General features: G+C 41.1%; 1 protein-coding gene across 4 annotated transcripts in view; it reads left to right on the top strand.

The window, feature by feature from the left end:
- LOC127009736 (AP-1 complex subunit gamma-1-like) overlaps positions 1 to 19269 on the top strand; it is a 179686-nt gene that overhangs the window by 96708 nt on the left and 63709 nt on the right. For all 4 annotated transcript variants that reach the window (XM_050883114.1, XM_050883117.1, XM_050883116.1 and 1 more), the window contains exons 9-12: positions 3367 to 3513; positions 3808 to 4026; positions 4280 to 4466; positions 15454 to 15598. In XM_050883114.1, coding sequence (XP_050739071.1) covers positions 3367 to 3513; positions 3808 to 4026; positions 4280 to 4466; positions 15454 to 15598 — 698 coding nt within the window. The remainder of the gene's footprint in view (positions 1 to 3366; positions 3514 to 3807; positions 4027 to 4279; positions 4467 to 15453; positions 15599 to 19269) is intronic.

Genomic DNA, 19269 nt, shown 5'->3' on the forward strand with positions numbered 1-19269 from the left:
CCTTAAAATCATGAATGTTTCACCACCACCTCCAGTCTATTCCATAGCTCAATGCTGCTGTTTGGGAAGCTAAACTTTTTCACATCTCACCTGCATGTGGTCGCCCTCAACTTTCTATGTCCTCTCGTTTCTCTCTCGTTCCACACACACAGGTCCTCTCTGTCCTGATTCTCCACCCCACTCGCCACCCTGTACACCGCTATCAGCCTCCTCTCTCTCTTCTCTCCAAGGTTGTGAGCCCCATGCTATTGAGTCTCTCCTCATACGTCTGATCCCTAAGTTCCGGTACCATCTTAGTTGCCACTCTCTGTACTCTTTCCAGCTTTCTTATGTTCTTCTTTTCGTGAGGAGACCAGACCACTGCTGCATACTTCAACCTTGGCCTTATCATTGTAACTATTATTTTCTTCATCATCTCTTCGTCCAAATACACAAATGCCGTCCTTATGTTCTTCAGCAAATTCATAGTTTGTCCCGTTATCCTGTTGATGTGTTTGTCTGGTGACATGTTCTCTGAGATAGTCACTCCCAAATCTTTTTCTTCCATTTCTCTGCATATTATCTCACTTCCCATCTTATAATCATATTCACATCTTCTACCACTCCTACCAAACTCTATTTTTTTTACATTTCCCAAGGTTGAACTCCATCTTTCATGTACCACTCCATTCCCATATTTTATCCAGGTCCCTCTGCAATGCCTCACAGTCCTTCACATCATTGACTCGTCTCAATAGCTTTGCATCACCTGCAAACAAACTCACATAGCTGGTCACTCCGTCCACCATATCATTTATATAAACAGCAAACATTATTGGCACCAGCACCGAACCTTGTGGGACCCCACTCATCACTGGGCACCAGTTGGAAACCCTGTCCCTGATTATTGTCCTCATTTCCCTGTTAGTTAGGAAGTCCTCCAGCCACTTAATCAGTCCATCACCCACTCCACCCCTATTTTTAATTTTCCAAATGGGTGTGTATTTACCTAGTTTTACCTAGTTGTAATTTTAAAGGGCCTTGGCTTACGCTCGTGTGGTCCCGTCTCCGTATCTATAATTATCCAACTTTTCCTTGATGCTCTGCACACTCTTCGCTGATACTATTTCTTCACTTAGTCTGTTCCAAACCTCTATATATCTTTGTGGGAAGCTATATTTCTTTATGTCTCTTGAGCATCTTCCCTTTCTCAACTTTTTACTATGTCCTCTAGCATTCCTGCTGGAAGGTTCCTCTCTTAGTAGCAATTTCTCGTTATCTACTTCTTCCATTTTACTCAATAGCCTGTATATTTGTATTAGGTCTCCTCTTTCTCTTCTTTGTTCTAGTGTTGGTAAGTCCATTTCCTTTAGTCTCTCTTCATATGTCAGTCCCTCCAGTTCTGGAACCATTTTTGTTGCCATCCTCTGTATTCTTTCTAGTTTTTTTATGTGTTTCTTCATATGTGGAGACCACACTGTTTCCGTGTATTCTAGTTTAGGTCTGATCATAGTAGTAATTAATTTTTTCATCATTTCTTTGTCCATGTATTGGAATGCTATACCTATATTTCTCACCATGTTATATGTATCACTGAAGATCCGATTTATATGACTTTCTGGTTGCATATAATCTTGCATTATTACTCCCAGGTCTCTCTCTTCATTTACTTTCTTTAATATTTCACCATCTCCCATTTTATATATATGTGTGTGTGTGTGTGTGTGTGTGTGTGTGTGTGTGTGTGTGTGTGTTAGCTAGTTGTGTGTGTATTTTGTGTGTGTGTGTCTGTGTGTGTGTGTGTGCTTATAACAACAGTAAACTTTCTTTAGTGGCCTTATGGACAGCCCCATTCTATTAGTGGTGCAGGTGTATTTTCTTTATAGTGGCTGCTGTGATGTATGGCTCTTGCTTGGCCCATGCTGCCCCCAGTGCTCCTCTTTACTGTAGTCACTGAAGTTAAGGTTGATTGAAGTTCCGGCAGCATGTGGGTAATCTTCTGTCACTTGGCGATGTGAAAAATCTGCATGTTTTGGTGGGGACTCAAACCTAGTGTCGCTAGGTCCTAGGGCTCACCACACCTGCACGCTAACCACTTGGCCACCACCTCCCAAGTTTATAAATACATATAGGTGGGCAACCTTTCAAAGGAGAGACAGATTTGACTTTCGGAGCAGGCACGGGATGGAGTGAAGCGAATCCCAAAGTAAAAAAAAGTGCAAAGTGAAAAACGTACAGATCTGGGAGAAAAATGGAGCTGTTTGCAATGAAGAAGTGTTTTAATGTTCGACTCGGTGGATGAGATGACAACAAAATTGTGTTATTGAGAGGGAGGTCCCAGAGTTGGGAGCAAAGTTGAGACTTTGTGTCCTTCATTTTGGAGAAGAGCATCTCACAACAGTAGATGCAGCAATGCAAGGAAAATATTCCAACCTAACATCAGACAACTGAGCACTTCTAAACCTCAACCTCGAAGGCATTGATGTGTGCGTGCATGTCTTTCAGGAGAATGTCTTTGCCTTGCAGTTTCACATTGAGGGCATTAAGATTTGCAGTGATGGCCATGAATTGGCATAGGTGAGTGAGCCATTGCAGGTCATAGTGATCAGCATTGGGAAGATTCTTCTGATGGAGGAAGTGGCGCCCTCCTGCTGCAGATCGCACTCATGGAACAACATGGCTCCACAAAAAGACAGTTTCACCCTGTCCTTTTTTGTTGAAATCAAATAGGACAACCAGATCTTAAAAAGGACAGACAGTCTTTAAAAAGACAGACCTGGCAACTCTTGCAGAGTGAAGTCAGGAGTGCAGGCTTGCCAAACAGTATTTGCCAGCAGGTGCTGCTTGGCTTTTTTGTGTGTGTGTTTCACAGACTGAATTGCAATGTTAATGCCTTGCAGGGTGGTGAGTACGTCGCTAGGCTTTCATGGGCCAGATATGGCCTGTGGACCGTAGGTTGCCCGCCCCTGGTATAGCTGATGAATCTTTGCTATCTGCAATATTTTATACTGCTTTCAGGTAACAGAAATGCTTTATTAGGTAAGGTTTATGTGTGAAATTGCTCAGTATTTTTTTTTTTTTTTTTTTTTTTTTGGTTCTAGAGGCATTTTAGGGAGGTGCAGCAAACATTCATGGAAATTTACTATTTGCTGGGGTCTGTGCCCCTTAACCCCATAAATAACGGGTGGCAAGTGTAATAATTATTATTATTATTATTATTATTATTATTATTATTATTATTATAATAGAGGGACTAAGGTGTCAGAGAGAGGAAACCATCTCAAGTATAGAGAGCACATGTTTCTTCACCTTTCAAGTACTTGAATTTTAAAAGTTAAAAGAAAACCTAATTAAATAAGAATCTCATATATTATCATATCCCAACAGGTACTTGCCATCAACATCCTTGGTAGGTTCTTGCTTAATGCTGACAAGAATATTCGTTATGTAGCGCTCAACACTTTGCTGAGAGTTGTCCATGCTGACAACTCTGCCGTCCAACGTCATCGCTCTACCATCCTTGAGTGCCTCAAGGTTAGTGTCTAGAAGGTTAATGTGAGGGATTTTAAAGGTGGAGTGGAAGAATGAAGAAATTTGATGGTTTAAAAGAGCAGTGTTTTGTGAAAATGAAGATTCTTGAAATGGAAGATTAGGCAGCTATATAAAGTGGTATGTGAAAAGTGAGAGTAGAAGATATGGTAAGCTTCTCATGGCTTAAAGGACTACTGAAATACAATCACAACTGAATAAAGTGAAATCAGGTAGAAAAAATCCAGCTCAACAATACTCACATAAAAGTCTTCTCATCTTTTCCTCTTTCCTTTCTAGGATGCAGACATCTCAATCAGGAAGCGAGCCATGGAATTGTGTTTCGCGCTCATTAACGGCAACAATATCCGCACCATGATGAAAGAATTGATTACCTTCCTCGAGAATGCTGAGCCTGAGTTCAAAGCATCATGCTCCTCTAAGTGTGTTCTAGCAGCAGAAAAGTACTCACCCAATGTCAGGTGGCACATAGACACTCTGCTCAGGGTGGTGGAAGCGGTGAGTTGTGGTAAATCCTCTTCAGTTACATAATATGCCACACTTCCTTGCTCAAATATTTCTGGAGATGTAATGATTGCATTAGATCACTAGAAGGTACATTTAATGTATGCTTTAGACACAAGGCTTTTGGAAGCTGGTGTGAACAAACATGTGTGCATGTGTGTTGCTGTCTTCAGTGACTAGATGAATACAGTAAAAATATACTTGTAATATATATATCGCTTACTTCATTTCCACATCTTCATTACAGGCTGGGAACCATGTGCCTGATGATGTAGTGTCATCCACAATACAACTTATATCTGAGACACGGTCTGAGCAGGCATATGCTGTGGGAGAGCTGTGGCGACATCTATCTGTGGCACAGCTTGAGTTTCAGCCAATGATCCAGGTGGCTACATGGTGTATAGGGGAATTTGGTGACCTGCTACTAAATGGTAAGCATTTTATGCATGTTAGTAGTGAGAAATAAGCAATGGAATTATGTGGGATATACTATAAGAGTAAGAATTTCTTTATATTATAATGCAGAATAAAAGCAAATTTGAAACTCAAGATTTAGTACAGAGGACCATTGTTTTGTATATAGCTAGGTTTTAGTGAAGAGCACTACAATTTTATATTTACAGTAAAACTAATAACTGAACATTCAATTACTCAGAATTTTATGTAACTCAGCATGGCAAAGAAATATTAATTCACAAAATCAATAAAAAAAATAAATAAAAAAAAAATCAGAAAAAACTATTCATCTCAGCATTTTGCAGGGTTGTAACCACTCATTGCACTCTCTACTTGCCACACCTTGTGGTCTACACTCAGCATGGCATGCCCGTACTAACTTTTTTTTACACCCTTGTGTTCAATAGATATGTTAGACATGCAGTGTTGTGCAACTGAGATAACGAGATTGAGGTATTAGCCTAATGGCTTGATGAGTCATTGTGCAGTGTGTGTGTGTGTGTGGGGGGGGGGGGGGGGGTTAGAAATAAAGGAGATGTTACAGTTATATGACTGTGACCAGAGTCCCCTCTTCTGCATCTTGCCTTTTGCAAATGTTTCGTTCAACTATGATAAATGCTTTTAGTAAAAGTTCACCTATTAGAGCTGCTGCAAAAGTATTGTTGGGGAGCTGTTGTGTAGGACACAATCTTTGTTGTGCACAACCAATACTCTTTACTGTTGGACTCCTCCCACCTACCTAATGGGTCCATTGAACACAGGACTGATAGAGCATGTATCCATGCCTTGGCCACGCAACCGGACACTCTCCTGTGCTATCTCAGGCATCTCAACACGATGCAAAGTTGAAGCCACATCATGTGGTTTACACTGACCGTGGCATGCCCACACTTGTTTGAATACCTACTCACTCCACACTCCCCCACACATCCTAACCTAGCTTTGTATCTCGGAGCTTTACTTTTCACTTTTTAACCCGTAAAGTGTCAGAGACGTAAGAGATTTGTCAGCCGCTCTCAGACATTCGAGCGTTGGAGACGTAAAAGAAATGTCGCCCTTCCCCCATTTTTTTCCTGATAAATTACGTTCTCAAAACGTCTCAATATACTGCTCTCATACATTACATGCACTGTATATGCTGCCTCCTTTACCTTGCTAACATGAATATCATCTTATTTTCCTTTTATTAGTTCTCAATTTTTGTAACGGTTTCTGCTCCATTCTTTTTGTGGTAGTTGCCTTATCGTGCTTCGACCCCGCTAATATAAATACAGTTTGATTTCCATTACTTACTCTCCCCATTTCTAGTGTTTTTTGGTGTGTGTTGTGTTGTGGTAGTGAAACCTTGTATGATATGAATTATGATATGTCTTTCGTTTTGTCGTATAGAAAATAAATACATATTATTAAAAAAATATTCTCACTCTGAAAGGCAACACTCACGGAGTGTCTGGTGGCTGCCATCAGTTTGATTTTTAGACAGTCTCTCTCTCTCTCTCTCTCTCTCTCTCTCTCTCTCTCTCTCTCTCTCTCTCTCTCTCTCTCTCTCTCTCTCTCTCTCTCTCTCTCTCTCTCTCTCTCTCTCTCTCTCTCTCTCTCTCTCTCTCTCTCTCTCTCTCTCTCCTGGAGAGACTGGATGAAATCTCCGGTCGTGCTAAAAGAGTGTAGAAATGAATTATTAGAACCACTTTATGACATAATAACATGCTCTATAAATACAGGAAAAGTGCCCTTACAGTGGAAGAGAGTGAACATTGTACCAATTTATAAAAGTGGAGATAAAACTGAACCATTAAATTATAGGCCAGTCTCTTTAACAAGTGTAATGTGCAAGATCTGTGAAAGTATAATAAAAAAATAGTGGGTTGAAGTTTTAGAAAAGGGAAACATGATAAATGAAGAACAGTTTGGATTTAGAAAAGGGAAATCGTGTGTCACCAACTTACTATGTTTCTACTCAAGAGCAATAGACGTGGTGCAAGAAAGAGAAGGATGGGCTGATTGTGTATATCTAGATCTGAAAAAAGCTTCTGACAAGGTTCCACACAGAAGGTTACTCTGGAAACAACAGAAATGGGGAGGAATGGGCGGAAAGGTCAACGAGTGGATAAAGGATTACTAAGAGGAAGAGAAATGAGAATGGTGATTAGAGAAGAGAAAAATCATATTGGAGGAGAGAAGAGAGTTGAGTTCCTCAGGGCTCCGTTCTGGCACCAGTAATGTTCATAATATATATAAATGATATGCCGATGGGTATAAAAAGTTATATGAGTTTTTGCAGACGATGCAAAGTTAATAAGAAAAGTGAACAGAGGAAGACTGTGAAGAACTGCAAAAAGACCTGGATAGAGTGTATAGATGGAGCCAGTTATGGGAGATGGAATTTAATGCAAACAAATGCCATGTAATGGAAATGGGGAAAAGTAAAAAAAGACCGAGGAAAACATACAGGATGGGAGAAGAAAACTTAAAGATGGTACATGAAGAAAAAGATTTGGGAGTAACGATGCAAGACACACCATCCCCAGAAAAGTATATAAACAAGTTATTTGGAGAAACCTACAGGATGATGCAAAATATAAGGGTATCATTCCATTATATAGACTAGGAAATGATGAAGAAAATAACAACAACACTGATAAGACCAAAACTTGAATATGCTGCAGTTGTTTGGTCGCCTCACAAAAAGAAGGATATCAGAAAGTTGGAAAGGATACAGAGAATGGCAACTAAAATGGTCCCAGAACTCTCAAATATGACGTATGAAGACAGATTGAAGGAGATGGATTTGACGACACTGGAACAAAGAAGGGAGAGAGGAGATCTGATCACTCTGTATAAGTTGGTAAATAAGTTTGATGAGGTGGATAGAGATAATCTCTTCTCTACTGCGAGAACGCAGGGGCTGAGAGGACATGGAAAGAAACTTAATAAAGGAACCTGTTTGAGTGACTTGAAAAAGTATAGTTTTCCACATAGAAGTGTTAACACATGGAACAGCTTGCGGGAAGGGGTGGTGGAGGCGAGCAGTGTCCATCAAATTAATGAAAGGCTGGATGAATGTTGATATGGAGACAGGGCTATTAGAGCTTAACTCGGGCCCTGTAGACTACAAATATGTAAATACAAATAGGTAAATACACACACACACACACACACACTCACACACAGGGGTGGTGTGGGTGATGGACTGATTAAGTGGCTGGAGGACTTCCTAACTAACAGGGAAATGAGGACGATAGTCAGGGACAGGGTTTCCAACTGGTGCCCAGTGATGAGTGGAGTCCCACAAGGTTCGGTGTTAGCACCAATAATGTTTGTTGTTTTTATAAATGATATGGTGGACAGAGTGTCCAGCTATGTGAGTTTGTTTGCAGATGAAGCAAAGCTATTGAGATGAGTGAATGATGTGAAGGACTGTGAGGCATTGCAGAGGGACCTGGACAAAATCTGGGAGTGGAGTGGTACATGGCAGATGGAGTTCAACCTTGGGAAATGTAAAAAAAAATGGAGTTTGGTAGGAGTGGTAGAAGATGTGAATATGATTATAAGATGGGAAGTGAGATAATATGCAGAGGAGTGGAAGAAAAAGATTTGGGAGTGACTATCTCAGAGAACATGTCACCGGACAAACACATCAACAGGATAACGGGACAAACTATGAATTTGCTGAGGAACATTAGGACGGCATTTGTGTATTTGGACAAGGAGATGATGAAGAAAATAATAGTCAGAATAATAAGGCCAAGGTTGAAGTATGCAGCAGTGGTCTGGTCTCCTCACGAAAAGAAGAGCATAAGGAAGCTGGAAAGAGTGTAGAGAGTGGCAACTAAGATGGTACGGGAACTTAGAGATTGGACTTATGAGGAGAGACTCAATAGCATGGGGCTCACAACCCTGGAGAGAGGAAGAGAAAGAGGAGACCTGATAGCGGTGTACAGGGTGGCGAGTGGGGTGGATCATTTGGACAGAGATGACCTGTGTATGTGGAACGAGAGAAAGCGAGAGGACATAGAAGTTGAGGCGACCACGTGTAGGAGAGATGTGAAAAAGCTTAGCTTTCCAAATAAAAGCATTGAGCTATGGAATAGACTGGAGGAGAAGGTGGTTTGTGCAAGAAACATTCATGATTTTAAGGAAAAGTTGGATAAGAGAGGATATGGAGATGGGACAGCACAAGCGTAGTCAAGTGTTGTCAAGCTCTTTTCCCGTGTATCACACACACACACACACACACACACACACACACACCGGCCTCACTCACAAGTGTAATCTGTAAAATGTGTGAAAGAATTATAAAAAAAACAGTGGGTTTGAACATCTGGGAAGAGAAAAATTAATAAATGAGAGCCATTTTGGATTTAGGCAAAGAAAGTCATGTGTTACAAATTTGATTTGTTTTTACTCAAGAATAATAGATACAGTACAAGAAAGAGATGGATGGATGGATTGTATATATCTAGACCTGAAAAAAGCTTTTGATAAAGTTCTGCATAATAGACTATTGTGGAAATTGGAGTATAGAGGAGGACTGGGAGGCAGTATGAATAACTGGATGAGGGAGTATCTAGTAGGAAGAGAAATGAAAACAGTGGTAAGGGATGAAAACTCGAAATTGAGAGAAGTGACAAGTGGAGTGCTGCAGGGATCTGTACTCGCACCAATAATGTTCTTGATTTATATCAATGACATGCCAGAAAGAGTAAAAAGCTATATGAGCTTGTTTGCTGATGATGCAAAGCTGCAAAGGATAAGGACGGAGGAAGATTACATGAGGTTGCAGGAGGATCTGAATGCAATATGTGAGTGGAGCAACAAATGGGAAATGGAATTCAGTGCAAACAAATGTCATATATTGAGGATGGGAAAAGGTAAAAATAGACCCCTGAAACAATATAAAATGGGTGAAAGAGACATAAGTGTGGTTAAGGAAGAGAACGACCTGGGAGTGACAATTCAGGATTCTTTGACGCCAGAAAACACAAAAACAGGATATTTTGTGATACATATAGACTGTTGCAGAATATTAGATTTGTATTCCACTATATGGATATAGATATGATGACAGAGATAACAAAGGCAATGATTAGACCAAAGTTAGAATATGCAGCAGTGGTATGGTCCCCACACAAAAAAAAGGATGTCAAGAAACTGGAAAGGATTCAGAAAATTGCAACAAAAATGGTACCTGAACTCTCAGATCTGCCATATGAAGAAAGATTGGAACACATGAACCTGCCAACTTTGGAACAAAGGAGAGAAAGGGGAGACTTGATAATATTATTTAAGTTGATGAGTGGTATGGACAAGGTAGATAGAGAGGACTTGATGGAGAGAGAGCAAAGGAGAGGATTGAGAGGACGCAACGAGAAGATGAGAAGGGGAAAATGCTTGAGAGACAAAAAGAAACTCTGCTTTCCTCATAGAAGTTTGGATTTGTGGAACAGTTTGGAGGAAGGAGTGGTGGAGGCGAAGAGTTTCCACCAAATGAAAGAAAGATTGGATAAAAGTAGACAAAGAGACAAGACTATCTGAGCCTAGCTCAGGCCCTGCATGCTACAAATAGGTAAATACACACAGATTTCACTCTGACTCTGTTTGATAATGCGCACAACACCAGTGTTGGTGCATTACATGCATAACACTTAAATATGGGAAAGTGTTAAGTTTACGTAAAATTTATTCTATCTTGAACTCACCAGGAACACAATACTTGCGTGAACTATGAGGTACCTGTACTTTATTTTAATAATTATAAATATAAGGGTTTGTATGAGTGTTTTTGTGAGTTTAGACAATCCCAAGAACACAATTTTAAATATGTATAAGGGTTGTTCTATAGTTCGATATCCAATCATGTCTTCAGGAACGTAACCCAATCGTAAATTGTGGGAGACCCATATCAGCTGAACAGCTGCTTGTAGCTATGATCCAGTGTTTCTAATCATTTCATATGTTTATTAATTTTTTATTTTTATATATAGAAAGAAGCATTCATTAGTAAATAATTCACATTGAAGTATGTATCTAGCCACCTGAAGTTGAAAAAGAAAATGGCAACGATTTTGCAGTGAGGACCCAACTAGTTAAGTGAGATTTCGATGACTACATACAAGAAATTTATGTAAATTACAGTACAGTTTATAGTATGTATAGCTGATGAATAATGCTACTTATGATAATTTATGCTGCTTTATGCATGTATACATTGTCCATTACTTAGGAATGGCCAAATCATCCACAGGCAGACCAGGAATCTTTAGAGTGGTGCCACAAAAATTCCTTTGGGGCCGATGCCTTTGTGCATTTTGGGGAAATCCACTAATCTGCAAATAGTGAACCCTCGAATAAAGGGGGAATGGTTGTATACAGTAAACCATTGATTTTTGGTGTTAAAAACAAATGGTAATTGTGTGATTATGTTCAATGGTGGACTGGCCGAGTATGTACACGCACATTGGTCACCATAACATAGTGTCCAATGTTTAATTATTGTTTTAATTTCCCTGTATGGGTGTAGTATTTGTGATGACTGCATGCACATAAGTATACAAACATTCATTTATTGTAATGAACAATCTTTGTCATATACAGAAATGATCAGAAATAGCAAACTTTCATTTCAAATAAAGAGCAAAGTTTGTTTTACACCAAAAGTTTGGATACCTCAGTGATAACAGATTTTTGGGTCAATTTACAGTTTCACCCAACCAATGATTTTCTCACGTGGTTCATGTTTTTCTGGTGATAGATGTAGTGAATTCCATGATTTTGTACCTCATTTCCGTCGCAAATGTCTACTTTTCGAGTTATGCCTCTTCAAGTTATGCCTGTCCCCTGATTCTCAACGATTTTGGGGAACCTGTGGGAACTCGGGTTTTTTGGGTTGGGGGAGCATGAAATCGTTTAAAATGCATTTCAATAGGCGCACCTAACATCACCAAATGTGGGGTACAAACTTGGTGGAGGGACTGTTTTTTTGGGGCCATTAACCCCTTCACTACGGCTGGGCCAAAACAGCGCCCCGCGCCGTATCTGAGATCGCCGCACGCACCAAATTTCAAATGTCGCTATTGAATATAACAAGTTTTCAGCCATAAGCTTAACATAATCATCATGTATTATTTATGAAAACATGCAGAATTAAATGTTGCACATAATGAAACCTAAATTAATTGATAATTTTGAGATGTAAGCATAAATATAGTGATAAGATAACTCGTATAATGGCAAAAGCGAGCCAGGACGCATATGCACGTTCTTGGATAGGGTACGGGGCACGCAAGGACGCAGTATATGCATCCTCGTGTTGAAAGGGTTAAAGGTAATGGGCTAAAGAGTAGCTTAGCTGGATATTTTGTTTTTATTTATTAATGATCCACGAGACATCCTAGAGTTAATCCCTTCAACACGAGGATGCATATACTGCGTCCTTGCGTGCCCTGTACCATATCCAAGGATGCGCATACTGCGTCCTGGCTCGCTCTAGCCAACATACGAGTTATTTTATCTATATTTATGCTTACATCTTAAAATTATCAATTAATTTATATTTCTTTATGTGCACCATTTAATTCTGCATGTTTTCATATATAATACATGATTATCTTGAGTTTATGGCTGAAAACTTGTTATATTCAATAACGATATTTGAAATTTGGCACGCACAGCGATCCTGGATACGGCGCGGGGCGCTGTTTTGGCCCGGCTGTAGTGAGTTTCTTTATGTGCACCATTTAATTCTGCATGTTTTCATATATAATATATGTTGATTATGTTGAGTTTATGGCTGAAAACTTGTTATATGCAATAGCGACATTTGAAATCTGGCACTCGCGTCGATCTCGGATACAGCTCGGGGCACTGTTTTGGCGCGGCCATAGTGAAGGGGTTAAATCAAAGTATGTGCTTATCTTTGTATTCATTCATACACACACTGGTAATATTTCTGTGGAGTCGGATTCACTTATTAGAGTGAGAATCTATTGTGATAAACTTTCACAAATTCGTGTCACTAGTGAAAATGAAACTAGTAATTTGAGTTTTGCCACCATGAAATATACACAAATAGATAAATATGAAAGCTCACGAAGTCACAATAAGTGACATCACCTGCTTTGCGCAGTAAAAGTGTGCTATTTTAGGTATCTGACACCCGCAATATAGCAGGCTGCTGCTGCCTCGGCCATGGATTATTGCCAGATTGTCATACTCAGCCGCTTATATATCCTGACTTCCTACCCCCAAACTGTCTTCTGGGCTCCAATAACAAAACTAATTTATAGTTATCGTTAAAAGAGTAAGATCCTGATGTTTCTTGGCAATAGTTAGGCGTCAGAAACCATTAAATACTATGCTCTGAGTACAACAATCTGGCAACGGTAGCCATACGTATTTTCATATTACTGTTCTGTTGTTTATTGAATGTTGTGTTCAAGAAAAAGAATACTCATAATTTTAGTTAGTCTTTGGTTATAAGGATTCTTTACGAAATACAATTATAACATTACCTTCTTTTACTTAGGAAACGTCCTGAATCCTGAATCGGCTATGGTGATGTTAGGTGCGCCTATTGAGGTTGAGAAATCAACAGAATCACATTAGAACACCAATCATCATCATCATCATCATCATCATTTTGTTTAACGTCCGTTTTCACTCTTGATGAGCCCTAGCCTTTGCCTGAACGAAATAGGCAAACCTTACAAGGCAGCAGGGGGCTATGAAGTTTACCACCTGCTATTTCACCCATAGCTGGGACTGGATGGCCATTGACTCTGATAGACATGAGTTCATCTGCCCTTAAAATGGTCTTGTTTTTCATCCACCTCTCACTGGTCCAAAACAAAACCAGTGGGGTTGCCAGTTTAGTCGCCGTCTACCCGACCATGCGGCTGGTTGTACTGAGTTACATGTTACCAGTAGCAGAGCACTACCTTAACTGTCCTGACCAGATAGACACATAAGAACACCAGTGATAAGACATACATTACAGTTTTGGTGGCGGCGGCAGAAGCAGCCATAGGGAGGCGAGGAGGTTGCCAACGATTTGCTACATTTAGCAAAAGTAGCTACCTCCACTGGGAGGTGAGCAGTATTGCCAACGAACCACTACATTTAGCAAAAGGGTGACTTTTTCTGGGAAAATCGCTATTGAAATACCCTGCCCGAACATTTGTAATTTTCCTAGCTGGAATAGTAACTTATAGATTTCTATTAATTATTTTCCACAACCTAAAATATGCATTTGCAATGATTGATGACGGGATAGGCATAACTTGAAAAGTAGACATTTGTGACAGAAATGAGGTAGAAAATTATTCAATTTACTACATGTATCACCAGAAAAACATAAAGAACGTGAGAAAATCATTGCTTTTGCCAAGTTCAGGAAATTAAAACCACAACAACGGCATTACCTTACAGGCGAGATATGTTGATATGTTGTGGCGCTACTGCTGCTGCTGCCTCTCCTCCCTATAAGTACAGGGAAGGTTACAGTCTTGGCACTGTACTTCTAAAGGAAGGACACCATGACTTCTTAAGAAGTGGAGTGCAGCTTTGTGGTCCAGATAAAAAAAATGAATAAACTCCCACTATTTGTATGTACAACCAGCACACACTGTGGCCATCTTTAAACTGACTGGCAATCACCAAATCCTACTGCATGAATGGACTGCAGTTTCGAAACACCAAACACACTATTTCTTTACAACTGAGCTCAGCTGTGGCTGCCTGCGCCTGTGAGGAATCCTGATGCACATGAATGGGGGGCTGCCTCCATAAAATATAAGCGTAGCAAAAAAAAAAAAAAAAAATTAACATGGACCTCGTTATTTTAAAAACGCGTAAACCAAACACGCGTAAATCGAGAGTTACCTGTACTGTCCAAATCCCTTACGCAAGAGTTAACCAGCTTCACTCTTTCATCCCTCACGCTGGTAAACTCTGGAACAATCTTCCTTCAACTCTATTTCCTCCTGCCTACGAGTTGAACTCTTTCAAGGAGAGAGTATCATGACACCTCTCCTCCCGGAATTGACCTCTCTTTCGGCCAGTCTTCTGAACCCTTTATTATAGGAACAGTGTAGCAGGCTTTTTTTTTCCCCTTGAGCTGTTTCCTTTGCTGTACACAAAAAAGAAAAATGGCAATACTGCTCACCTCCCCGTGGCCGCAGCTATTTTTGCTAAATGTAGCGGATCGTTGTCAACACTGCTCACCCCCCTATGGCTGCTTCCGCCACCGCCAAAAGTGTAATGTATGCCTTTTCACTGGTGTTCTAATGTGATTCTGTTGATTTCTCGATCTCAATTGAAATGCATTTTATTCAATTTCATGCTCCCCCAGCCAAAAACCCCGTGTTCCCACAGGTCCCCCAAGATCATTGAGAATCAGGGGATAGGCATAACTTGAAAAGAGGCATGACTCGAAAAGTAGACATTTGTGACAGAAATGAGGTGCAAAATCATGCAATTCACTACATCTATCACCAGAAAAACATGAACCACGTGAGAAAATCGTTGGTTGGGTGAAACTGTAAATTGTCCGATTTTGGGGGTATAATGTCACCCCCTTCCCCCCAATTGTTTCATCAAAGCAAGGGTTTACGGTATCAAAATATGGTATTGGCCCAAACCAAGTCATGGTCATCAGTCATATGCCATTAGTCAAACGAAAACTCACCTGAGGTATACAGAACTAAAGCAAGTAGATCACTTTCCACATGATGCTGCTGTTACAGTATGACGTGTGTGTGTATTGTATGATATATACACACATACACGTTTGTTTTACAGTGTTTTATGGATAGTTTTATGATGTTTTTAGTCATTTCAAGGCATTATGTGTGGTTTACAGCAAAAACAGTTATGTCAAGACTTTTAAAATCAATTAATGATGTGTGATATATGACTATAATCATATGATTTTTATTTTCTTTCATATTCTCATATTGATTTCAGGTCAGGCTGATGTTACTGTAGTAGAGCCTCAACTCATAGAAATTTATCAGAAAATTTTGTGGTCATCACAGTGCTCCATAACAACTAAGGAATATGCCCTTACCTCCCTCATGAAGCTCTCTGCCCGTCTCACTCAGGAAGTTGGGTGAGTAAAATTCATGGAGCATGGAGCAGTGGCAGTATCCATAAGATGAAGGAAAAGTTGAACAAATAGAGATTGGGAGACAGGACTGTCCGAGTTTGAGCTCGTGCCCTGTATACTACAAATAGGCAAATACAAATAGGTAAATAAATACATACACTCCTTGTAGGCATATATGGAGGAGGGAGAGAGGCTGGGAGTGATAAGGGCAGCTGGATAACTCTCTCTCTCTCTCTCTCTCTCTCTCTCTCTCTCTCTCTCTTTTTGTTTTTTTATTTAAACAAATCTTTACAGAAAAAGGTGGCTCAAAATTACACTCTCTCTCTCTCTCTCTCTCTCTCTCTCTCTCTCTCTCTCTCTCTCTCTCTCTCTCTCTCTCTCTCTCTCCCCCCCCCCCCCAATCCCCCATACTACCAACATGTCTGCTTGTGTGAAGCGGTGATGTGTTTTCTGTTCCACCCTTCCACTTTTCCCCACAAGCCTATTTTCCTATCAGTACTAATATAAGGGAATACAATTCAGTGAATATGTGTCATCTACTGGCTACTGCAAGTGTTGTTATATCCTTAAGGAGCCTTTGTGCAACACTGACATTCAAATCTCCCTCGCGCAGGCAACCCAGATAGCGCTCTGTGCCCAAATAGATAACCCAAGGGGGAAGGTGTTAAGTTATGGCAGCTAGATCTGGGATGTTGTGCAGGATCATCTACTGTGGAATCTGTGACCTCTGGACTGATCTCCAAGGATGGAAGGGGTTCAGTTCTTCTTTCAGTAATTAAGTGCCATTGAGTAAGAGCTTCAATATTAATAGAGGAATCATCTCTTTAAATCAAGGGGCAGTTATTGACCCTATTTTCAATCTCAATTACTATAGTTCTTAATTCCTCCTGTTAATTTTGTCCAATGGCAAGTGTTTCTTAGGCAATTCTTTACTATGCCTATCATTCTTTCTGTGAACCCATTTTGCCATGGTACTCGGGGAGTGATAAGAGTCCAAACCCACTCTCTCACCTCCAATGATTGTTTTACCAAAGGGTGCTTCATAATGTCTAATTAAAAGGGAGAATTCCTCACTAAATTAGTGGCGTTATCACTTTTGAAACACCTTGGGTATGATCATTTTGCTGCAAATCGCCTGAATACTTCTATAAAGATCTCAAGACTTAACTCTTCAGCTAGTTTTAAGTGTACTGCCCTTGTGGAGGCACAAGTGAATAAACATATGTGAAATTTCCTGGGGGGAGATTGACCTCCAATTTTAGTGATGGACTGGATATAATCAACTCTGGTAACCTCATAGAGTCAGAGCAATTTCACTCTGTCAGAGGTAAGCTGAGGAGGCCCTGGGTATTTGACAGGTTGCCCCTCGTAACGCTTGCATATTTGACAAGACTTGTACTGCCTGCCTACCCTGTGGTATCCAGTACAGTTTCCTGATATTGGCTAAAGTGTCAGCCATCCCTCCGTGTAGAGTATTTTTATGGGCTTCCTCTACAATTAGTTGGGTGAAATAATGGTATTTTGGGATTAAAATAGGATGACAGGCAGAATGCAGGAAGTCTGCAATTTTAATCTTACCTCGGAGGCAATGGCTGAGTGGTTAGCGTCCCGGCGCCACGTCCAGGAGCTCCATGAGCGACACGGGTTTGAATCCTGACCGCTTCACGGCTGGGATTTTTCAGTCACTGCCAAGTGGCCTAAGACTACCCACATGTTGCCCTGAAGACCATCTATCAACCCAGACTCTACATTACCTCTCCAAAGAGAGGCTCAACGATGAACTCTGGGGGGGCAGCATGAGCCAAAACAAGATAGCGCCACTATAAACACTCGCCTGTGCCAGAATGGGCTACGCCGACCATCAGGCCCCACCAGGGGAAAAGCCTAACGGCGCAATAGCCCGCAACATGAAAAAAAAAAAAATATATATATATATATATATATATATATATATATATATATATATATATATATATATATATATATATATGGGGAGCATGTTCAGGAGGACGCGAGTTCAATCCCCGCCCGGTGCCACCAAGCTGAGATTTTTCAGCCGCCGCCGAGTGGCTTAAAACTACCCACATGCTGTCCAGAAGACTACCTATCAACCCGGACTCTAGATTCTAGGATCAAAGATGAGCTCTGGGAGGGCATTTTTCTGCCAGAACATCTAGTAAACGTCCTCAGGAAGATCAGCGGATGCCATTTTGCTGCCAGAACAGCTAGTAAATGTCCTCAGGAAGATCAGTGGACACCATTTTGCTGCCAGTGAGACGCCATTACCATAGCAACGACGAGGCTTAACTGAGAAACGCACAAAAGCGTTTGATAGAGGGGTCCGGGTGGTCTTGACGCCCGGGCGGCCAGAGTTGCTCTCTCAAAAGCACCCCTGGGCTGCATTTGAGAGAGTGACTCAGGCCGCACAGACTGATCTGTGTGCTCTCAAACACATGACGCTGCAGCACGAGTTGCCAATTTGGGCCCCTCGCTGCAGCTCAGTTTGGAGAGGTGGAGCGCCTCTGTTCTGTGATGATATCATCAGCAAATATAGCGGCCCAAACAACCATATAAGTGCTTCCATTGAATTTAACCTCTCTGAGAGAGAGAGAGAGAGAGAGAGAGAGAGATCTTTGAAAGTTGTTGGTCACCACAATATGCGTGCCAAATAATATTTTTGTCGATTTCGGGTTGGCGTGGAAAGTAAATAGTTGGGCGGGATTGGGCGGTTATTGGGCGGCGGCGCGGCGGGTTCCCATCCCGATCTGATGAGTGACGAGTACACATCTAGTTAGCCCCCCGGGCCCCCCACGGCAAGAAGTTGGCTCGCTTACCACGCATGTGCTGCACAATGGCTTGCAAGCCTGCTGGGAAACCAAATGGTAAGATTCGCCCACTGACGTACGAGCATACGTACTGAATGAAAAAGTGGAAGTTGGCGGTGGCCGAGTGGATAAGGTGGTGAGCGTGGGGTTGGACTGAACAACATCAAAAGGCAGATAATGCCTACCGGTGCACTCAGGCTAGAACGAACGAAAAAAATATAAAAAATGGGTGTGGGTGGGGCAAAATGGCAATGGCCAGAACCAAATTATATTTTCTCCATAGGTAACTAAACCTATGGAGAAAATATAATTCTGCCACCATTGCCACCTATATTTTTCACCGTTGTTTCTGTGCTTTCCAGCAGGCCTAAACCGTTGCTCAGAACCAATTAACTGCGCCATACGCGACTCGACTGACATAGTATTCAGGACTATTTTACACCTGGTCCCCTCCTATTGGGGTGGCGAGGAAGCAGCATCTGATGGTTGTGCCAGTGGGTGGTGGGTCTCTGTCTTAACTCTCCCTTTTACTCTTGTTTATCATCTCCATTCTTTCTCTCTGCCTTGACTTTAACTTCGAATGATGACCAATGACTCTTCTCAGGAACAGGAGAGAAAGGCGTTCAGCAGTTGAACAAAGCGTCAACGCTCCCTCCTCTCAAAGCATCTGAGGGGACGCTAAGTGTGTAACTCACTGCCATGCCTCATTCACCACCCAGAGCTGTGTGATATTGACATATGGTGCTCCATATTATAAAATACTAACAGAACAGAAAAAAACGTAAAATAATGCTCCAAAATCCTTCAGTCATGAGGAACAACAAAACCCGTGGTGTGGTGTGGGGTAGG

Source organism: Eriocheir sinensis, chromosome 41 (genome assembly GCF_024679095.1).
Source record: "Eriocheir sinensis breed Jianghai 21 chromosome 41, ASM2467909v1, whole genome shotgun sequence".
NCBI classification, from domain to species: Eukaryota; Metazoa; Arthropoda; class Malacostraca; order Decapoda; family Varunidae; genus Eriocheir; species Eriocheir sinensis.